This window comes from Eschscholzia californica, unplaced genomic scaffold (genome assembly GCF_041429995.1).
Source record: "Eschscholzia californica isolate CP2 unplaced genomic scaffold, dmEscCali1.0.p SCAF_3, whole genome shotgun sequence".
Lineage (NCBI taxonomy): Eukaryota > Viridiplantae > Streptophyta > Magnoliopsida > Ranunculales > Papaveraceae > Eschscholzia > Eschscholzia californica.
Genome location: NW_028238420.1, coordinates 61479900 through 61500914, shown reverse-complemented (window position 1 = coordinate 61500914; position 21015 = coordinate 61479900). Strand labels below are relative to the sequence as shown.

At 36.4% G+C, this 21015-nt stretch overlaps 3 protein-coding genes across 4 annotated transcripts; 2 read left to right on the top strand and 1 right to left on the bottom strand.

The window, feature by feature from the left end:
- The first annotated feature begins 1101 nt into the window (after positions 1-1101).
- On the top strand, positions 1102-4995 carry LOC147552854 (uncharacterized). The gene is made up of 3 exons (XM_086669965.1): positions 1102-1352; positions 3883-4714; positions 4803-4995. The coding sequence occupies exons 2-3, from the start codon at positions 3883-3885 to the stop codon at positions 4817-4819; spliced, it is 849 nt and encodes a 282-aa protein (XP_086526091.1). The 5' UTR covers positions 1102-1352; the 3' UTR covers positions 4820-4995.
- A 7901-nt stretch (positions 4996-12896) lies between these two features.
- On the top strand, positions 12897-14963 carry LOC147552853 (putative WRKY transcription factor 53). Its single transcript, XM_086669432.1, has 3 exons — positions 12897-13822; positions 13906-14031; positions 14129-14963. The coding sequence occupies exons 1-3, from the start codon at positions 13515-13517 to the stop codon at positions 14721-14723; spliced, it is 1029 nt and encodes a 342-aa protein (XP_086525558.1). The 5' UTR covers positions 12897-13514; the 3' UTR covers positions 14724-14963.
- A 594-nt stretch (positions 14964-15557) lies between these two features.
- Positions 15558-18525, bottom strand: SEH1H (Transducin/WD40 repeat-like superfamily protein). Of its 2 annotated transcripts, none has more exons than XM_086669434.1 (8): positions 18148-18525; positions 17886-17997; positions 17709-17809; positions 17351-17428; positions 16933-17088; positions 16643-16755; positions 16098-16224; positions 15558-15862 (listed from the first exon to the last, which is right to left on the bottom strand). In XM_086669434.1, the coding sequence occupies exons 1-8, from the start codon at positions 18304-18306 to the stop codon at positions 15737-15739; spliced, it is 972 nt and encodes a 323-aa protein (XP_086525560.1). In that variant the 5' UTR covers positions 18307-18525; the 3' UTR covers positions 15558-15736. The 2 variants fall into 2 exon arrangements, with proteins under 2 accessions (XP_086525560.1, XP_086525559.1); XM_086669433.1 differs by having other exon boundaries at positions 15558-15865; positions 18148-18517.
- Positions 18526-21015: the final 2490 nt, after the last annotated feature.

Genomic DNA, 21015 nt, shown 5'->3' with positions numbered 1-21015 from the left:
TGAGTTATTTCATAACTTTATCTTCTTAAGCAAAGATAAATCAGTCTTTTCTTTTCTTCTAACAAGTCACACCGCCACAAACGAATCTTCATTTAAAAATCAAATCAAAGTTATTGTATGATGTCCATCTCTCTTTCCTTTCTGTAAGACATCTTCAATTTGGTGAAATGGAAGTAGAAAAACCCCATGAAGATCGAAGAACCGTCATCATACCAACTACCTCTTTTCCCCTTCCTCATCACTAAAAGACGAAGAAAAACAAAATAAAAACTAAATTAATACTAAAATAGAGGAACTCTGACCTCCTCCGCCGAACATCGATGATCACGTTGGTACTCTCTACAAAAAAACGGTTTTAGAGAGAGAAGAACTTTTTTTTTTTGACATCCTATATTATGGAGACATGAAACTCCGATTGAAAATGCTCTTAAAATCCAATTTTGTGTTTTTCTATTGTGTTTCTTACCCACAACTCAATCATTAGTTGGATTAGAGTTTAGGTAGATAGTACTGAAGGAGTTGAAGGAGATGTCCTTCGACCAAGGTGACAATGCGAACAATTTGTCGGATAGGACAATTGATGTGGAAGATCATCAAGTCCGATTGATTTAGGGATCGTAGAGTTGTAGCTAGAGACCAACTACGATCGTCGAATTACGAAGTAATTCGCGGCTAACTTCGATCGGATCCTACAACGGGTTACACATAAGAGTGACAAATTGATCTAGGATATGACTAGTGGGAGTGAGATATAATCATGGGAGTGTCCCATAAACATATCTCATAGGCCTAAAAAGGAATTAGGCAAAGATAGTACAAAAAGGCCAAAAGCAGGGTTTTTGGGCCTAGGCCGATTCGGGCACTTTTAGGGCTCGGATTGGGCTGATTTTTGGAGGGACGTTTCCTTATGTTATGAACATTAAATCTGCCAATTTTGGCTGGGTTTGGACGTCATCTCCTTAGGGAATTGAGAAAATACCAATAGTTGCTATTTTCGACTATTTCCCTAAATCTTATTCTAAAGGGTGTTTTGGGAAACCTAAAAGGAGGTGGATTCTTATTAGGGTTCTATATAAACACTCTTAGGGCAGAGAATAAGGTGTGGAATTTCTCTCTAAGCTTTCTTACTCTACCACATCAAGTAGAGAGGAGAAAGTGAGCTAATTCCCATTAACTATCTATCTAGTCAAGCAAGAAGAAGGTCTTCTTATTATCCAACCACCATTGGTGTGCTAGCTATACAACAAGGTGGGAGATCAAATTGATTGCTCGTGTCCCAAGTAGAGGAGCTACACTTGAAGCTCTTGGTCTTCTTCAATCAATTCAACTAGTTTGAGGGAAAAGCGATTAAGGTAATCCACTATCTCCATTAGATTAATTACTAGTTTTGCATGTGATCCTGGGAATACTAGTGTAGACATTAGATGTCATATTTCCGCTATAAACACTAGTAGAAGGGTATAAAACCCTACAGTGGCGTCAGAGCCTCTTGCTATTAACTAGTTTTTGCTAAGAATCGAACTAGTTCATATTAGATATAATTGATAGTTTGATAAATTGAGTTTATAAAAATATTTTAAAAGTGTTTTAAAACTATTTAAACTCACAATTTGATAATATTGAATGGGATTCAATGAATTTCAAATTAAGAATCAAATTGATGATTAAAAGTGTTTTAAAACTCAATTAGATTGAATTTCGGACTAATCCATGCTTGATTAAGTTGATAGTTATGTTTAAAAGAGTTTTAAACATAAGAAATTGATTGATTTTGAATGGGATTCAAGAATTTTTCAAATAGATTTCAAAATTGTTCTTTGAAAAAGTTTTCAAAAACCTAGACTTTGATCCAAAATTGGTTTGATTAAGAGTTGTTTTCAAGTTTTGGAAACTTTTGAAAAACAAAAATTTTTGGAATTTTAGAAGTGTTCTAAAAAGAAGTGTTTTGAGTTTTGGGAAACTCTCAAAACAAAATTTGGAAATTTTAAAAGTTTCTACAAGTTTTGTAAAAATTTTAGAAGTGTTCTAAAAGATTTCAAAATTTTAAGAAAAGTTTTAAATTTGGAAAATAGCAACTTAGAGTTGCAAAAGAAAAAAAAAAAATTTTTGGAAACTAGGGTTTTGAAAAACCCTAGTGTCCGGCCAGGAAGCTTCCTGGCCGGACCGGGAGCTCCTGGATGCGTCCTCTGGACGCATCCAGAGCAGCTGCTGAGACGCGTCTAGGACGCGACCAGCAGCTGCGACAGAAGCTTCTGGACGCGTCTTGAAGACGCGTCCAGAGCAGCTGTTGGGACGCGTCTTGGAGACGCGACCAGCAGCTGCGGAGGGAGCTTCCTGGACGCGTCTAGGACGCGTCCAGAGCACTCGACCAGACGCGTCTTGGAGACGCGTCTGGGAGGTTCTGGGTGTCTCGGACTAGTCCGAGACACCTAGTGCTGGTCCGGTCCAGCATCAGACACGTCTAGGACGCGTCTGGTACATGGACTAGCGTCCTGGCTCCGGCCAGGACGAGACCAGGCCTTGATAGGTTTCGGCCAGGACATGCCGGCCTATGGGCCGTGCTATGTCCGGACCTTGTCCGAGCCCTTTTCTGGGCTTGGGCCGGGACTTGTCTAGGACTTGTCCCGGGCTTTTTCGAGGCTTTTCGGACCATAAAAAGGAACCATCATTCGAGTGGGAGTTTTTGCCAAAATTTCTTCCGATTCCAACCAAATAATTCCAAAATCAATCCGGGCCATCCAGAAGGCCAAAACGGATTTCTCTTTAAATTGATTTATGAAATCATTAAGAATCGAACCAATGTTTTTCCGAAATTGACCCGGGCTTTCAAAACCCGAAACGGAGTTTTTCTTAAAGATGATTTTAGAAATCATAAAAGATAAAACCGGAACGCACCACTAGTTGAATTCTTCGAATTTAGACTTAAGGTCCGTAATGTGACATGTGATGTCAACAAAAGTATCTCCCAAGATAATCATGCATATATAATTCTTAGCCTTGATATATTATATGATTGCATGTGATGTGAATGCGGGAAACTAGTATGGCCATAGATTTATATCTTTATTCTTGTTTTAAGCACGGATGGGTGCATGCTTTGTAATTAATTTTAATTTCAAGTTTATACGATCTGCGAATCGTTAGAGTCTTGTAATTAGAGTTTAGGGTCAATGAGTCCATTGAAGAAAACTCAAGGATGGAATCCAAAGGCGAGTGGGAGAAATCAATGGAGGTTCAAGGATGGAGATCTAGACGAACCAAAAGGCGAAACAAGAAGAAAACCAAAGGAGATTAGATCTTCTAGGTTAGGGGCCATACTAGGATCCATGTCTGCTTGATTTACTTTCTCGCGCGCATTTACTTACTTATTTACGCTTTATGTCGTGGATGTTAGTTAGGCTAAATAGTTCACTATAACAAACGCCAGACTAGCGTAAAAGTCCCCAAAAGTAATCTTGAGTAATCGCCTATCCAGATTAAGACACTCGTTGCGCCCTTGTTCGAGGAAGGTGGGTCGGCCTTCGCAGAGTACCTCCTCTACCTTGGGACAATGCGGGTAGGTCTATAGAAGAGGCCTACACGTCTAAATGGTTCTACTCAACGAGATCAGCAAGAGAGTCTTGGATACTCGAGGCAAAAGGATAGATTAGTCATTCATTAATGAAATCTATCAACCAAGAGTCATAAGGTATGATCAGTGAAGTAGTTCACTCACCCGGAACGACGGAGTCAAAGGGTAGGGCCTTCGTCCGCTTTACTCCGAAGAACTGGGGTCTTGGAATCACTTATTCAATCGGGGACGATTTTTATTGAATAATGTGGGAAAACTAAGTTTTTCAAAAATGATAACGAGTTTAAAACTTTGCCATTTCTTTTATGTAGATGACAAAAGATATTTTCAACTTCCGCTCACTTCTCGACAAGGAGAAGCTAAATGAGCACAACTTCCTTGACTGGGAGAGGAACCTGGGAATAGTTCTCAGGATGGAAGGAAAGCAACATGTACTAGAAACTCCAATTCCTGTATTGGATGATAATTCGACTAAAGAAGAGATAGATGAAGAAAGGAGTGTGCGGAAAAAGGCAGAGCCTGTAACTTGCTTAATGCTAGCAACCATGGAACCGACTCTGCAAGAGCAGTTCATAGACATGGATGCTTACTCCATGATGCGACAACTTCGGGAAATGTTCCAGAAACAGTCGAGATTGGAGAGGTTTGAAACCTCTAAAGCAATTATGGACATGCGCCTTGAAAAGGGAAAACCAGTTGGGCCTCATGTTCGTCAAATGATCAGGCTCATGGGCAAGCTGGCTAAACTAGGTTTCCCTTATAGCCAACAGACGGCTACCGACACTATCCTTCACTCCCTCCATAGTGGTTTTAATCAGTTTAAGATGAACTACAACATGAATGGATGGGATAAAACGTTGGAGGAACTTCATTCTATGCTTCTAACAGCCGAAAAGGACGTCGCTATAGTGGAGACTAAGAAGGACGTTCTTATGGTACAAAAGGACAAAGGGTTCAAGAAAGGTGGAAAACAGAAGAAGAAAACCGCGTCAAAAGGAAAAGGCAAACGAGTTGCCAAACCTAAAGACAAAGGTCCTCCTCCTGACACCAAATGTTTCTACTGTGATGGCAAAGGCCACTGGAAAAGAAACTGCCCTAAGTTCTTGGAGGACAAAAGGAATGGAACAGTGGCTTCCAATTCAGGTATAAACAGTTAACTTATCAAATACTGTAAAATTCCCAAACCTAGGTATATGATACCTAAAATTGCCCTATCATTGTGAATGTACAGGCGCAGCTGGGAACTGAGTATTTGGCTAAAGAAGACAAGATCCAAGAGGGAGCAGAAGCCTCGACTGCTAAGGATGCTGAAAGGGATCGAAGTCTACTTTAGGCACTATTCTAGATTAATAGTTTTTCTAGTTTTTTAACATCATCTCTGTACTAAGTATTACGGAGAATCAATAAAGAACTTTATTTCTAAATTGGGATGTTAATAAGTGCTAGATTTAACAAACTATACCAAAAGATTCTAAACTTGGTCAAAAACCTATAAGATAGGTTCATCGGAAAGGGATGAGGACAACAGGTCCACTATAACCAAAACATGAATCAAACTGACAAGAAAGAAAGTCTTGAGTCAGAAACAGAAATTGATCTTCAAACGTACTTCTAACCTATCCATATTTGGAGTGTCCAAAAGGATTAAGATGAAGAACACGAATCAAACTCTATCCTCCAAAATCCATTAGTCTAGACATAGCTTCTCACAAAACTACCAAAGTCCGTCTAAGCTTGTAAAGGCATTACAAAATTAGCTAAAGTCTGACGCAATTTCTTTAGAAGAAATTTGGGCTTTTTCCACAAGCAATCAAGAGAACAAAGTGTTTGTTGCTCATGATAGTATTCTTCTAATAATTAGCGCACCTAGTAATCTGGGAGAAAAACACTAATTATTACAAGAATAAGTGGGAGAAAAGTACAAGTCGATTTAATTCGATCATGAGAAAAATCATGGAGTTTCATGAAGAACAATCATGAAACTTGTACAAGACGATTAAATTCGACCAAGAGCAACAAACTGCGACTCCTTGGAAAAGGAAAGGTTAAAGATATGATCTTGTAAACCCACCGCACAAAAGCGAATGTCATTCGCAGGAGAACTCTCAAAGCGAGTGAAAGTGTCTCTAAAGGAATATCTCAAAGTAGTTGAGATAACTCCAAATTGTTGTTCAAAAGCCCTGAAAGGTCAAAATAAAATCTTAAAGACTCAGAAAATAAAGGTTATTTCTGAAGAGATAAAAGACCTGCGCAGAAACGGAAACTGACTCTAGATTTTGGCTAGAAGCCAAAATCATCGTGGAATCCATATCTCGTCAAGACATGAAGCTTGATAATTTAAGTCAACAGAAGACCTAAATTGGTTTTCCAAAATAGAAAACTGAGAAGGATGGAAACATTCATGTTTCCCGAAACGAGACAAGAAGAATAAAGATTCTTCCAATCAAGTTATGTCCACAAGCATGCTTAAGAAATCTATCGACGGATTAAAAGCACGCAAGAGTTAGAATCTTCGATTCAAAAGGCAATCAAAGAAGTTTGATTCCTGAGGAATGAAGAAAATCTTGAATCACGAAATTTCAAGAAGGTAAGTGGGAGTAAACAAACCTTCCGGGTCCGTATGCAGAGTACATACAAAAGATTGAGTACGACATAAAGTGTTGTATAACAGTAACGAACTGACTCAATAAAGGACCACACACAAAAGGATAAAATGCCATTTTGGGCATCTGAAGATCTATAAGCATAGATCAAAAGGATGATAGGATTAGAGAGACTCAGTACGCTGAGATGCTTGAGATCCGAAACAGAAAATCTAAGACTCGGAAAGTCTAAAAGAATTTCGACCCAAAAACTCATGACAGAGGGCGTTGCAAAAATCGGAGTCTGAAAAGACACCGATGAGCTAGCACGCATGAGAGAGACATTTATGTTCGAAAACATAAAGTCAATCATGTTGGACATGATTAGCATTTAAACATCCGAATTCGGATTGGAAAACCGAAACACTACTTAGTACATCCTAGAAGGCTAAAGGATGAAGTAGTACAAAATTGAACATGTCATCGTAGCAAACTTTCAGACATGGAAGGAAAGTAGGCTAAAAGTGTTTAAGCCGGGAACTGTTGCAAATACTACATAAAGAATTAAAAGCCTTAACTCTAGTAAAAGTTATTAGAAATTATCAAGGTTGAAGATAACCGTCTTCAAATTAATTGATAATTAGCAAAGTTTAAAACCGACTACCACGGTAGTCAAACTGAACTGTCACCTAAGACATAGTATGAGATTCATACACAGTCTAAGGCATGAGGTATAATTTTAAACCTCGACGAGTAAAACTGAGTGGGTAAAAAGAGTTTTACGGAAGAGGCTCAGATTTACAACTCTCGTTATCAGAAATAATAGAGTTATTTCACAAGTCGTCTAAATTTGGTTTAGTATTTAAACGACAGTCCATTGATGATAAAACATTCCGAATAGGTTTGTCAGATACGTGATCTGATGAATGAAACCCTATTAAGTGAACTTGGAATATTTATTATCGAATCCCTGGTCCAGGTCATTGCATGGACAACAATGACTCACGAAGACTAGCACGGGAGTCGATGGGATAGCGCAGTTTCATGGGCTATAGGAATAGTATATTCTATTCGACTACGTGGGTGTGTAAAAGGTTTATACACTGGATAACCCTCAAATGAGAAGTACATCACTCGTGATGAACGTCAATACTTCTCATAAAGACAATTGGAGAGATTCCTCAAAACATGAGTGCTCCACTCATCTTATGTAAGGAATGCCCGACTTTGGTTCCGTTAAACGCCGCGCCGTAAAAGGAGGTTATAAAGGCGGACACTGGGAAGGACAGGATAGACATGAAGTTAAGTGGGAGCGCAAGAATGGATTGTGTCACCCTAATCACATTAGGTACAAAGTGTCTCAAGGCCACTTGATGAGTAGCAACTGAAAATGCGTGGCCGCGCTCAAACGGATTAAAAGTTAATCGTTTGTCTTTTACAGTTGTACTCGGATATCAAGAAAGTCTGAATGACGTGACGTATCAGATGGGATACTAAATTGACACGGGAATCGAGGCATTGCACTTGTTCTAAGTCCAAGTGGGAGTCTGAAGGAGTTGAAGGAGATGTCCTTCGACCAAGGTGACAATGCGAACAATTTGTCGGATAGGACAATTGATGTGGAAGATCATCAAGTCCGATTGATTTAGGGATCGTAGAGTTGTAGCTAGAGACCAACTACGATCGTCGAATTACGAAGTAATTCGCGGCTAACTTCGATCGGATCCTACAACGGGTTACACATAAGAGTGACAAATTGATCTAGGATATGACTAGTGGGAGTGAGATATAATCATGGGAGTGTCCCATAAACATATCTCATAGGCCTAAAAAGGAATTAGGCAAAGATAGTACAAAAAGGCCAAAAGCAGGGTTTTTGGGCCTAGGCCGATTCGGGCACTTTTAGGGCTCGGATTGGGCTGATTTTTGGAGGGACGTTTCCTTATGTTATGAACATTAAATCTGCCAATTTTGGCTGGGTTTGGACGTCATCTCCTTAGGGAATTGAGAAAATACCAATAGTTGCTATTTTCGACTATTTCCCTAAATCTTATTCTAAAGGGTGTTTTGGGAAACCTAAAAGGAGGTGGATTCTTATTAGGGTTCTATATAAACACTCTTAGGGCAGAGAATAAGGTGTGGAATTTCTCTCTAAGCTTTCTTACTCTACCACATCAAGTAGAGAGGAGAAAGTGAGCTAATTCCCATTAACTATCTATCTAGTCAAGCAAGAAGAAGGTCTTCTTATTATCCAACCACCATTGGTGTGCTAGCTATACAACAAGGTGGGAGATCAAATTGATTGCTCGTGTCCCAAGTAGAGGAGCTACACTTGAAGCTCTTGGTCTTCTTCAATCAATTCAACTAGTTTGAGGGAAAAGCGATTAAGGTAATCCACTATCTCCATTAGATTAATTACTAGTTTTGCATGTGATCCTGGGAATACTAGTGTAGACATTAGATGTCATATTTCCGCTATAAACACTAGTAGAAGGGTATAAAACCCTACAAGTACTTCTTGTCATCTCTCAAAATATTAAGGGCATATGTATGTGTATATATATGTATATATCTCAACTACCCTCCTTAAATAAAAAGAAATTTCCCTACTCGGCCTATTATTTCAGATATCGAGCGATTAACAAGAAAATGTGATCACAATACTACTATTTTTTATTTGGGTTATTTTGCGAAAGAGGTGTACATAAATACCGGGTTTTGCGAAAGGGGCATGACTAATTATTATTTTGCGAAGGGGTCTTGGACTGGCATTGACCGTTAAATAAATGTTCGATTTAACATCACATTACATGAATAGTTAACATCGTTATGTAGATGTAACGGGGTCAACCCAAGTGAATCCGATGGACACTATTCCTTTACTTGGATGATTAATATCTATTGGTAAACTTATGTAGTCATTATTATTATTATTTTTTGAACGAAGAGAGCCCCTTCTATTCATCTTCTTATTTGTTTCTTTTTTCCACCTTTGATTTTCATCGGAATTTGAAAGAGGTGTTGCTGATTGAGTTTTACAAAGATATTGTGCCGACAAGAGAAGATCTTAGGTTTTCATTTTTTTTTTTTGTCAGCTTTGTGGGTTTTTTGAAATATTCCTTTTTTTTAAGAATCCTCATCACACTTCTTAAATTCCTTTTACTTTTTAACTCTTTAACTTGAGTTGACAGAGTAAGGTTTAAGTTTATCTTCATATGCTTTTAGATTTTCTCTCTCATGGTTATGTCGAGATGAAATTTTGCTTCTTTTTTTATATTCCACATAAATATATCTTGTTTAGATCATTTATTCATGATTTTTTAGATTATGCAATTCATTCTTTAAACGTGTAACGCTGAAAAAATGTGCAAAAATAATATTTTTCAAGGAGGATGTCTTAATTTTCCACCTTTGAGAATTTAGTGTCAAAATTATATAAGTTTCTTAAATGTAATGATATATTTTTAAGTAATGGAGTTAGATTAACGATATTAAAATTTGACAGTGTTAAAACTTAACTGGTCAACACTAGTATACGACCCTTTTACAAAATACTAAAAGGTCGTGCCCCTTTCGCAAAACTCGATACTTATGTACTCCCCTTTTATAAAATAACCCTTTTTATTTTAGGAGCAACATTGTAACACGTGTAAACAAATCGAAATTTCTAACATAGAAATAAAAAATGAGCTAATTCCAATCCGCAGCTGAAGATGGATCACGATGTCGTAAGCTTGGATTAACTATGTAGTTCTTAAATCTCATTTGTTTTCATCACTCCGTTTCTTCTTTCTTTTCGTATTGTTTTTCAAAGTGTCCTTTTTCTTTTCTATTTCTTTTTTTAGATATAAACTCTTTAGGTACCTATGTGAAAAAGGAAAAAGAGTTCAATCATATTTAGATAGAAAAGTAGTACAAAGAAATGAGAAATAGAAGAAACTATATTAAGAAAAAGAAGTGGCAAGTTTCATATGTTACTTTGAAGTGATGATGAACTTTCCACGAAGAAATGAGAAATGGCAGCTGCCCAACCCAACTAACTGGCCAACTTACTGTTTTAACCTTAGTCGATAACTAGATTACCTTTTAGCCCTTAGATGCTTTCTTTTCAACTTTGTGACTATCTTGTAATTTATTTTGTGCTATGAAAGGTTTTTCAATGAAAAAAAAAATTGTGTTGTTGGTACTTGGTTTTTGGTTGCCATGGGACACAAAAAGGCGGATCAGGTGTGATAGCATACAAAACGTTGTGTTTACTCGTTTTTTAATACTTCTTCACCATCACGGCATCACCACCACCAGTGACCCTTACTTAGAGACTAGAGAGACGAGTTTTTCAGAAACTTTCTGTGTATGTAACGCCCATACCCTCTACTGACATGCCCAACTTAGTAACATATTCAACCATCAATTTTTACTCATAATTTGAATAGCTGTAATTTCTCGTTCAAACTAGGGCAGTCATTTGTACAGTACATCTGAATTTTCTCCATGGTTCTCTCCGATTAGTTTCTAGTCAAATCCGATTCCCCTAAAGAGAAATAATGAACGGAGAAAGTTGAGGTGTCAAAGTATGTGATTTTAATTTGGAACAAAGTTAGATTTAAAAACAAAAAAAAAAAACAAAGTTAGATTTAAAAACAAAAGTTAATCATGAGTCACTATAGAAGTATGGATGGGAACATATCCACATTCTGGTAAAAATAGGTATTTCAATCTTGATCTGGAATTCTAGCCTCCACCTTAAGTTTTGGACGAATGTTGAACAAACCCAATATATGGGTTGGAGTCCCGACCCCATACATGGTGGTTCTAATCGAGGAGTTCGGGGCTTGGCTCTCCAAAAAGAGGGGCTCCCATCCCTGTTATAGTCGTTGGGGGTCGTTTTGGGGTCTCAACTACTATATTGGGGTGGAGCCCTCCACCCCACTGTTTTTATTTTAAACTTTTTGTTAAAAAAAATCAATTTTATTTAATCTTATTTAATTGTTTGAATATTTTTTTAGTTTTATCCAACTCTTTTTTATTAAGTTTCTTTTTTCTGTTTGTCTTTTTAAAATTATCTCTCTAGAGAATTATAAAAAAGTTTACTTTTTAATTTAAAATCATTAATTTATAGTTGAAAATAGAATTAAAATTCTGCACACGTTTAAGTTTGAGTTGGGAAACTCTGATTTGGGAATCAATACTGAGACTAAAAAATTCAAGGGGTTCGAAAATTTAGGGAGCCCGAAAACCCACATATTGGATTGCTAAACCGTACAAATTAATATGGTCATTCGAAGCAGTCTTCGACCCGTGACATCTTAGGTTTTGAAGAGATGTAATTCCTAATAGATGTGTTCTTAAAATCCAATCACATTTTTTATTGTGTTTTTTTCTCTACAACTCAACCGATTAAGTAGATTAGAGTTGTTAACATTTGGTAGTTCAATTGGTGGATAATGTTGACATAAACTCAAAAACTCTGTAGGTCTCAAGTTCGATTCCCGAAAGGGGTGGATTCCACGATTTATTGAACTTCGGTTATTGAGGTATAAATAATGTTGTTGGGTTTTACGTCATAATTTAGTTGGACTATAAACCCGTTCCGGTAAGAATCCGAATTGGGTGATTATCGTGTTTATCACAATTTTTAGTATATCAATGTTATTGTAATGACTATCGTAAATCTCGTAGTCACTTTCCAAAAGAAATTTTTTAATTAAAATATAGGTAGTTAGTAGTTATTGTTGTCTCTCAAAATGCTAAAGTATATATATGCGTGTGTGCGCGCGCTCAACTATCTTCCTTAAGTAAAGAAAAATATGTCGTTGGCCTATTATTTTAGATGTAAATATGATTAAACAAAAGATAAGGTAATCATAGTACTATTTTCTATTAGGAGCAACACTCTCACGCGTGAAAATTAATTGAAATTTCTAATATACGAATAAAAAATTAGCTAGATTTCAGTCCCTTAACGCGGATCACTACGTCATAAGCTTGGGTTAAGTTTTTAAATCTCATTTGTTTCATCACTCCCTTTCTTCTCTCTTTTTGTTCTGATAATGAATTGTTTTTCTAAACTATCATTTTTTCTTCTCTATTTTTTTAATTATAAACTCTTTTTGTACTTATCAGGAAAAAGAGTTCAATCATATTTAGAAAGAAAAGTACAAAGAAATGAGAAATAGAAGAAACTATATTAAGAAAAAGTGCAAGTTTCACATGTTTCTTTGAAGTGATGATGAACTTTCTTTGAAGAAGGAAGCATGGTATTTCAAACATATTTCTTTCATAATCTAAAAAATTGTGGACAAAATGAACTAAAAAGTATTCCTCAACTAGGTGGTTTTAGAAAGCAATTCAATTTAGTTATTTGTTTTATAGTTGTTTAGGTCAATCCACACGAACTCTAATTAATCTACAAAAACCAAAGAAAACATAACGGATAACATATTTGATTAATAGAACAAGTTTTATCTCTACTCCTGTAAAAGATAATGTGGGTTTCGATTCCCATTATATTTCTTAAATTTTGTACGAACAAAATTGTAAAAGTACACAATATATCAATAAAGATCTAATAATGAAACTTACAAAATTAAATAAATAAAAATATTTTCAATGGAAGTTGGCACGTGTGTATACGCTCACATGAGTGAACGTAAATGAGGGGTTAGTAGTAGGGCCTCATAAGTGACGTCATACACTAATTTGTCTGTCCTCTTAGGATTGGTAAGCAACGCGGAAGAAGGTTTGAATATTCTTCCTTGTTTCTTCTTCTTTACACTCTCTTTCTCTCACTACCCTTTTCACCCTCCAACTTCCTCTCTCTCTCTAACATGTAACATGTTTCTCTCTCTAAATATCATTGTCTTCTAAATAGTAGTACAAATGAAAGACCAAGACTAGTCTAAGCAAAGAAAAATTACTCGGTTTCATGTTCTAGTCAAGGTTTTTCTCTATCATTACCACAAAATTATTTGCCTTAAATACAAATCCTTACCCTCATTTCTTCTTCATGTTTTCATCATCTCAATTTTCTCTCTCTACTCATCTTCATCTCTTCTTACACTCCCACAAAAAACCCATTTCATATTTTCAACCAAATTTCAAGTGAATTCAAAATAAAATCTTAAACTTTTAGTTACCCATTCTAAAATTTTCTTCATTTTGATTATCCAATTTCAGTTTTCATCTATAGTTCATGTTTTTAGCTTCCAATTTAGTTCTGTTTACCAGTTCATTCTTCTCTCACATGCCAAATTCTTCATCTTGACATAATCTTAATTAGAGTTCCATTCTAGCTCAATTCTTCAATCTCTCAAGTAGCTAGCTTACTTTCTCTCTATACAATTTCAAAACTTAGTTATAAAATGGAAAACACCAAGAGTTGTTGGGATGACAAGTTCTTGATTATGAACCAGTTAACTCAGTGGAAGGAACAAGTAAAAGAACTTCAAATGCATCTTGATCCTAATTCTTCAACAGGGCCATTTTTAATAACAAAATTACTTTCTTCCTTTGATAATTCCCTTTTGATGTTAAACTCTCTTAACTCACAAGTTGAACCTCAAATGCCCCGGGCCATCGTCGTACCTATCGTCACGACCGAGTCACCCCGTTCTATGATCAGTGGTAGCCCACAAAGCGATTTCGAAGGAGGAGTCAAATCCAAAAAGAGGTATACATATATTTATATCATATAAGGAGAGAGAGAAAGAGATGATGAAGATGGAAGAATACTAAATGTTTGTGATTTTGCAGGAAAACAATGCCAAGTTGGACAGAACAAGTAAGAGATTTCGCCTCATCGGGTTTGGACCATCTAGATGATGGACATAGTTGGAGGAAATATGGACAGAAAGACATTCTTGGAGCCAAACATCCAAGGTTAGAAATATGAAATATATTACTATGTTCTTTGGTAGTAGAATGAACACTTCCATTCCTTCTCTCTCTAACTAACTAAAGATTGTTACATTTGCAGAGGCTATTATAGATGCACTCATCGTAACGTTCAAGGGTGTTTAGCTATCAAACAAGTTCAACGATCAGATGAAGATTCATCAGTCTTCATGATAACGTATCGAGGAAGGCATACATGTAATCAAGCATCAAATTTAAGTCGAGGGCAATCGTCGTATAAACAAGAACATGAAAAACAAAATCAAGAATCAAAGAAGAGAAAAACAGAAGAAACATTGATTGACTTTCAAACAAGATTGGAAGTGAAAACAGAGGATTTAGATTCTTCTCCATTTTCATTTCCTGCAACTTCTTCACCCATCAATAATTCCTTAGACCATGAAAATAACATCTTTTCTTCATTGACACATGAAAATAATTTCATGGGTAGTTTATCTCCTCCATTTATGTCTACTACTCCAACTACTCCAGAATCAAACTACTTCTCTCCCTATGGAATGAATACCATCACTGGACAGAATTTACAAACTTCAGATTCTGATCTTAATGAGATCATTTCAGCTGTAACTTCAGCTTCGAATTCGCCAATTCTAGACTTGGATTTGGATTTGGGTTTAGATTTTGAAGTGGATTTTGATTCTTCCTTCTTTAACTAGTTACTAAATCATTCCCGACACTAAGGAAGAAACCCTAGCTTCCAGTTAAGTGTATTAGTTGCAGCTGCTAATCCTTGGAAGCCTGATCAACGGGAACTTTAAATTAAGGTTTCTGAGATTGTAAGAGTTATTGATTATTTGTAATTTTTAGGTCGTTTGGTATTCAATGTTAGTGGTTTTTTTAGTATTTGAGATGAATAACATTTATTTCACGGAATCAAATGATTTCATATCGAGAAATAAGATGTAAATTACTCCTTATCTACTTGAATCGAATCAGAGACTGCAACTACTCGAACACAGCCTTACTCAATACAATGATGACACTGTCGATTTTAAATCACTGATATTTTCAGGTGATAGTTGATGAATATATGTGGTCAACAAGATAACACAACTCTCAACAAAGAAAAAACAAGATAACGCATCGGCTTTTAATTTAAACTCTATGTAAGTTACTTGGAGAAAAAAGCATTTCCCAAAAAAAATCTTGAAATGTAAGGCAGACAACAAACTCCTATTCGTATACACAATATGAGTCAGTCAAGAGAACGTCAGTTGAGTTGAAAGACTAGTCAAGCGAAAATTCGAATTGAAATCAGACCAGATATTGGAGCGAAAATTCGAATTGAAATAAGACCAGATACTTGATTAGTCCTTATCAAGTTGAGTTGAATCGGTCTTCCAGGGTTGATATGTCCTATTCAACTTCGAATGTCCGAATCATATTACACTGGTCTATAGGGTATTACTAGTGTCCTTTTGTACTAGTGTTCTTGATATTAAGACATATCAACTACTTCAGACAAATAACAAGACATCAATAAACAAGTATTTTTGTTGCTTTCTCCAACCAAAATAAACTAAACAAATTAGGATAAGTGTCATCGAGTTAGAAGTCAAAGTGTCGTACCAGTTTTAATTACCAAATAAAGTACAATAGATATGTAGCTACTTGTGAAATATAACTGAAACATGAAATGGGAAAAGGCTGACCAAAATGCGTGGAGGTTTTAGGTCTCAAGGGAAGCTTGTTCATGCCACACCCCATTCAAGTTCGACTGCCACAACCTTACTACCCCGTCACTTCCGGTTGTTGCCAGTGTCATTCCACTCATATCCCACTCCATTTGCCATACCTGCTATTAAGAATAAACTCTATTAAACTAGCATTTCCTCAAATGCCGAAGACATGGTAACTGATCTAGAAATCTAATCACATAAAATAGCAGGGTCATGTTTGAGCAATAGGGTCAAGGAATCTGGGTCTGATCGAGACCCGGGAGGGCAAGGAATACGCAGTCCTGGGATGCCTATAGATATACAATACAGGCAAGGAGAAAGAACAGAGATGCTTATATGTTAGATCCATACCTCGCCTTCATGACCAGGGAGCAAACCAACCTTCTTGACTGAGAGTCTACCATCAGTTTCAGGGTTCAGACCTAGATGCCATATGGCAATCCCCTTGTGAGTTGCAACAGCTACTATCTCATATGGCCTACAAAATGGTTTACATGTTGGTTAAGGTTGCAAATATTTAAGATTTTTGCTGGACATAAACCCCACAATTTTATTTCACCCGAATACGTGTGTAGACAAACAAATATTAAGCCAAGTGGGAGTGAAATAGATAGAAAAGTGTGCTTAAGACACACATTTATCTGGTAAACATGAGCCTACAGTTGGTCTTTTCATCTATCTCCAAACGGTCACCTTCGATAGTTTGTCATATAACTAACTAATATGTGTCTCACACGTGTTTACTTCCACTTGAAGGCAGTGATGGCGGTGGTGCTGATCTGATGGTTGTGGCGGTGGTGGTGCGGTCAATCAGAAGAACTTTTTATTATTGTTAATCTATGTGTTACGAAACAAAAAAAAAACACCATCGAAGTACGCATGTCTTGGATGCTTACCTGCCAATATTGGGGGCCCAAGCAACAGAATAAGCTTGATCACCCTTATCCCCTGCTAAAGCCAACTCTGCAACCGGTAGCCATCGTTGGTGAGCCTCATCAAATTCCCATACCTATAAGTTTATATCACTTTACTTTCAATTATTATTTATTTTTATTTCTATTATACCCAATGAAAACCCAAGCCTCCATGTAGAATGCCGTACACAACAAAACTAGTACATTGGTCTAGACATAATAAGAACTAGTACATTGGCAGCTAAATAATGCCCATCATGTGCTTATGATACCTTGGAAGAGTTGAATTGAGGAAGATTGGAATTGAAACCGACAACAAATGTTGATGGTCGGCTTTCACCTCTTTGCAGGTTCCAAGAGATGGATGCAGATAAGCATGAAGGTTTCTCGAATGTGGAAACTGAATCAATCACATTCGGAAACTCTGCCTGAAAAAAGAACCACAACCGATAATATTCAAGTTAAGCATATCTGCACACTGACCACCTCGAGTAAATATAAACTACTTCATTGCTCGGTAACAACAATAGGTGAGTAGTTTCCATCTTAAGAACGAATAATCAACAATAGCAACTCACAAGAAAATTGTAACTTAAAAGTTAAAACCCAACAAGCATTCGTTCAAAAGAGAAAATAAACAGAAAGCTTGGAACTTTAAAATGACGAGTAAACAGAGTTCAGAAATTTCACCTGAAGCTGCCACTTTTTCAGTTCCAATGGGTCTAGAAGCTCATACACCTTTACTTGACCGTCTGAGTTAGCAGTAACCTGTGGAAAATGGCAAAAGAACACCAAAATACCAAATCACAACGGGAACTTCAAAGATCTAACGCTCCATAACCAATCCTATTGAATACCAAGTTATGGAACAAAAGAAGTAAAACGAAAAACCGAACCAACTTTCATAGGATAAGATAGAATTTCATAAGAATATTTCTCGGAAAAAGGAACCATCCGGCATGGAAAACATTTTGAAGTGGATTACAACTTCATATAAGTAACAATACAACATAGAACCACATTAACAATTTAAACAATCAACACTTACCATTCTCAAACTTGTTGATGAAATTCCAAACTGGATATCCAATACTAGAGTGGCATTGCTTTCAAATAGTTTACAAAGCTTCCATTTAACATCTTGGGCATCTACAAACAGAATTAAAACCAATAAACATAAACCTTCACTTCTTCCCACTGTGAGAGAGAGAGAGAGAGAGATTACCCTCTTCGACTTCTTCCCACAGAGAGACAGTGCCATCTCCACAAACACAAACAACTGCATCACCATATTCTGGAGGTACCCAAACAACTTTAACAATATGGGTTTCATGTGCCTATTCATGAAGTTCAGTTTTCCACAATAAGAGAGAGAGAGAGAGAGAGAGAGACAAGATAAATTTCTAGGTATAATTTTTACTAATCTAAAACACTATACTAGTAGAAACTAAATAACAGTGACAAAAAGAACAGAATAAATTACAAACCTTGAATGTTGAACTACAGGTGAAAGCAGAGGAATCCAGTTCAGGAGAATCAAATATAGCTAGGGTTCCATCAATTGATCCTGTTGCAAGTCTCTGGCCACAATAATTCCATGAAGAACAGTTTGTACCTTTATCAAGAGTTAACAAAACTTTGTCCATTACAACAGAACAACTGTCTAAACCTAAGAATCTAAAGTTACCCTTTTTTGAAGAACCAATTAATCAATCAAATCTGGTGAAAACTTCAAGAAAGAATGATTTGTGTTCTTCCCACAAAAGGGTTTCTCTACCCGCGAAAATCTTGAAACGCAGCGGAAGGCGCAAAATCAAGTCAAAATTTGCCCCAAACTGAAGTAGCGGATCTTTGGCTGTCGTTTTGGCAGATCTGACAGTTCAACTCGTATGAGTAGAGTAAGCCCAAGCCCAAATATCTGAAGTTGTTGGGTTTCGTTATGGGTTTGAGCAGGACTAAAAGCGCCCCTTTGTACCACGGACGCCTCCCTTTCTAGGTACACCCATGAAGTTTCCGATTAAAAAAAAATTTATTTACGCGCTCTTCTTGGTCTCCGTAAAGAAGGATATAAAGAGAGAGAGAGAGAGAAGTGATCGATAACCCGACCAAACGAGTTTCAATCTCTTCATTCTCATTTAGTGTGGCAATGTTGTATAGATATTGCAGGGCCGTGGCTGACAATTTTGGGGCCCGGTGCAAAATTTCAACCGGACCCTTTTATACAAATTCTAGGTAAAAAAAATTAGAAGCGAAGTAATAAACGAAAATTTGAAATAATTACATATCAAACGTTATAACAAGTCATTGATAAATAATAATGCATGGTGTTTCTCCATCTTTGTCCTAACCAAATAAAAGTCCCCTAATTTGTATAGGTTTTTACAAAAATTAGAGCTTAGTTTTTTGTTTTCACATAATTTGAAATTAAAGTTTGAAAGAGAAAACATGTTAAAGAAAGAGAAAAATGTTAAGAGAGAAAGTTTATATAGAGATTTGAAAGTGGGAAAAGTCTAGAGAGTGAGTGAGAGAGTTTTTTTGTTGAGAGGTGAGTGAGAGAGTTGGTGATAGAATTTAAAAAAAAAAAATTATAAAAATGCAGTTGAACCTAGGATCTCCTATGCCCAAACCAAACACCTTACCAGCTCAGCTAGCGTCCATCCACTGCAATGTCCTTACTCTTTGTTTTATAAAGACGTTAGCTAGAGTAGACAGTGTAGAACAAATGGGCCCTAGTGGTTGGGGGGTCCAGTGCGAGCGCCCTGCCCGCACTGGCCCATCCACGGCCCTGAAATATTGCGAGCCTTGAATTGTATTGCCTAACCAAAATAAACCAAAAAGAGGTGGTGGCAAGTGATGGATTTGTCTAAGGGCCACTAGGCCAGGCTTCTACATTTTAACCCATAACCATGTAAGTGTGATACTTTTCAACTAACCCAAGTTAAAATAGAGATGGGATTCCTAATGTATTAAGAAATTTGGTCAAAACTTCCTAAAAAATTTGGACTTTAGTTAAAAAAGATCAGTCAATATTTTTTTTGTTTTCAGCTCTCTGAATACTTTTTTTAATTTGCAACACCTTGCGCGACAGCTATGCAACACCTTTGTAAAAAATATAATAAAAATATTGAGTTTTTAACCAAAAAAAATACAAAATATAGATTTTTTAACTAAAAAAATGCTTAAAATTGAGTCTTCTGTCTAGTTTCCTGGTGTATTAATGCCCTAACGACTATTAAAAAGGAGTAAGATTTGAAGAACTAAAGAGCATAGAAAGTCATTCTTTGATGGGATATCCTACAGTTAGGGTTTGAGTTTTGTATCCTTTAGAAGGTCTAAAATGATGAGAGAGACTGGTCTCTCACATCACAGAGTGTGGGGTTGGTTTGAATCTTTACTTTCCCTTGATTACTACTCCCTTGTATCTGTTTCATGAATGTATAAAGAAAACTCCATTTTTGTGACAAGGTGATAGTAGCAAGGTCCCCCCACGCATAGCTAGAGAAGTAGAGATAGAAGAAAGGTTTGAGTCATTTGGCCCACTCTATATACATAGTATGGTTAGAAGGTACTTCATATATATACAATATATGTATGTATGTGAATAAAGCTAGACAACTCCCCTATTGACCTACTATCCTATAACTTTTAAATTCTTAAGAAAACCTAGAGATTGCAAACACATATCTCTATGAAATGATGATAAGTAAATGGTTGAAAAGTTTTTGGGTAACAAAGGTGTTAAAGTAACAATATTGTACATGTTTGTCTATATATAACATATACAAACATATGTCATTTTGTCTACATTGCTTCGACTATGTACGAAAATACCTAGAAGGAGACAATGAGGCCACTCTATATGCTTGTTTGTTCATGTAAAAGCCACAAACCTACAAATAGAGACAATGAGGGCCTCATTTAAGTGATAAGGTCTTGTGGTAGCTAATTAACTACTATAACTACCTTACTTGTCCACTTCTACCTGATTAGTATTCACTTTATCACACTCCATACTTGTAATATGTGGAGATGTTTCGTTTTTAACGTTATTAGGTGTTGCATCGGTCGATTCTTGCATGAAAGTTTTGTTGTCATATGAATTATCATAGAGTATAACCGTAAAAATAAATTAAGTTACAAAACTTTCTACTAGCTAGTAAGACATGTATAACGGCATTACGATACTTACAGTGCTCATTAGAACACTACAGTAGTATCGATCAGTGACATAAAATTATAATTACGGGTGATAGTCCACTCATCAGTATGAAACCCTAGCTCTTGATATAGGCAAATGACAATAAATTATATAAACAAAAAATAGTAAAATAAGAAAGTACACTCTAGCAAGCAGA

What these genes read in the sequence shown, in the direction of transcription:
- LOC147552854 (XM_086669965.1), top strand. Translation starts at nt 3,883, where the DNA reads ATGACAAAAGATATTTTCAACTTCCGCTCACTTCTCGACAAGGAGAAG.
- LOC147552853 (XM_086669432.1), top strand. Translation starts at nt 13,515, where the DNA reads ATGGAAAACACCAAGAGTTGTTGGGATGACAAGTTCTTGATTATGAAC. An exon ending in GGAGTCAAATCCAAAAAGAG is followed by an intron (nt 13,823 to 13,905) that starts GTATACATATAT and finishes GTGATTTTGCAG; the next exon opens with GAAAACAATGCCAAGTTGGA. An exon ending in CTTGGAGCCAAACATCCAAG is followed by an intron (nt 14,032 to 14,128) that starts GTTAGAAATATG and finishes TTACATTTGCAG; the next exon opens with AGGCTATTATAGATGCACTC.
- SEH1H (XM_086669433.1), bottom strand. Translation starts at nt 18,306, where the DNA reads ATGGACAAAGTTTTGTTAACTCTTGATAAAGGTACAAACTGTTCTTCA. An exon ending in TGGGCCCCCAATATTGGCAG is followed by an intron (nt 16,225 to 16,642) that starts GTAAGCATCCAA and finishes ACCATTTTGTAG; the next exon opens with GCCATATGAGATAGTAGCTG. An exon ending in TCCCTGGTCATGAAGGCGAG is followed by an intron (nt 15,866 to 16,097) that starts GTATGGATCTAA and finishes TATTCTTAATAG; the next exon opens with CAGGTATGGCAAATGGAGTG.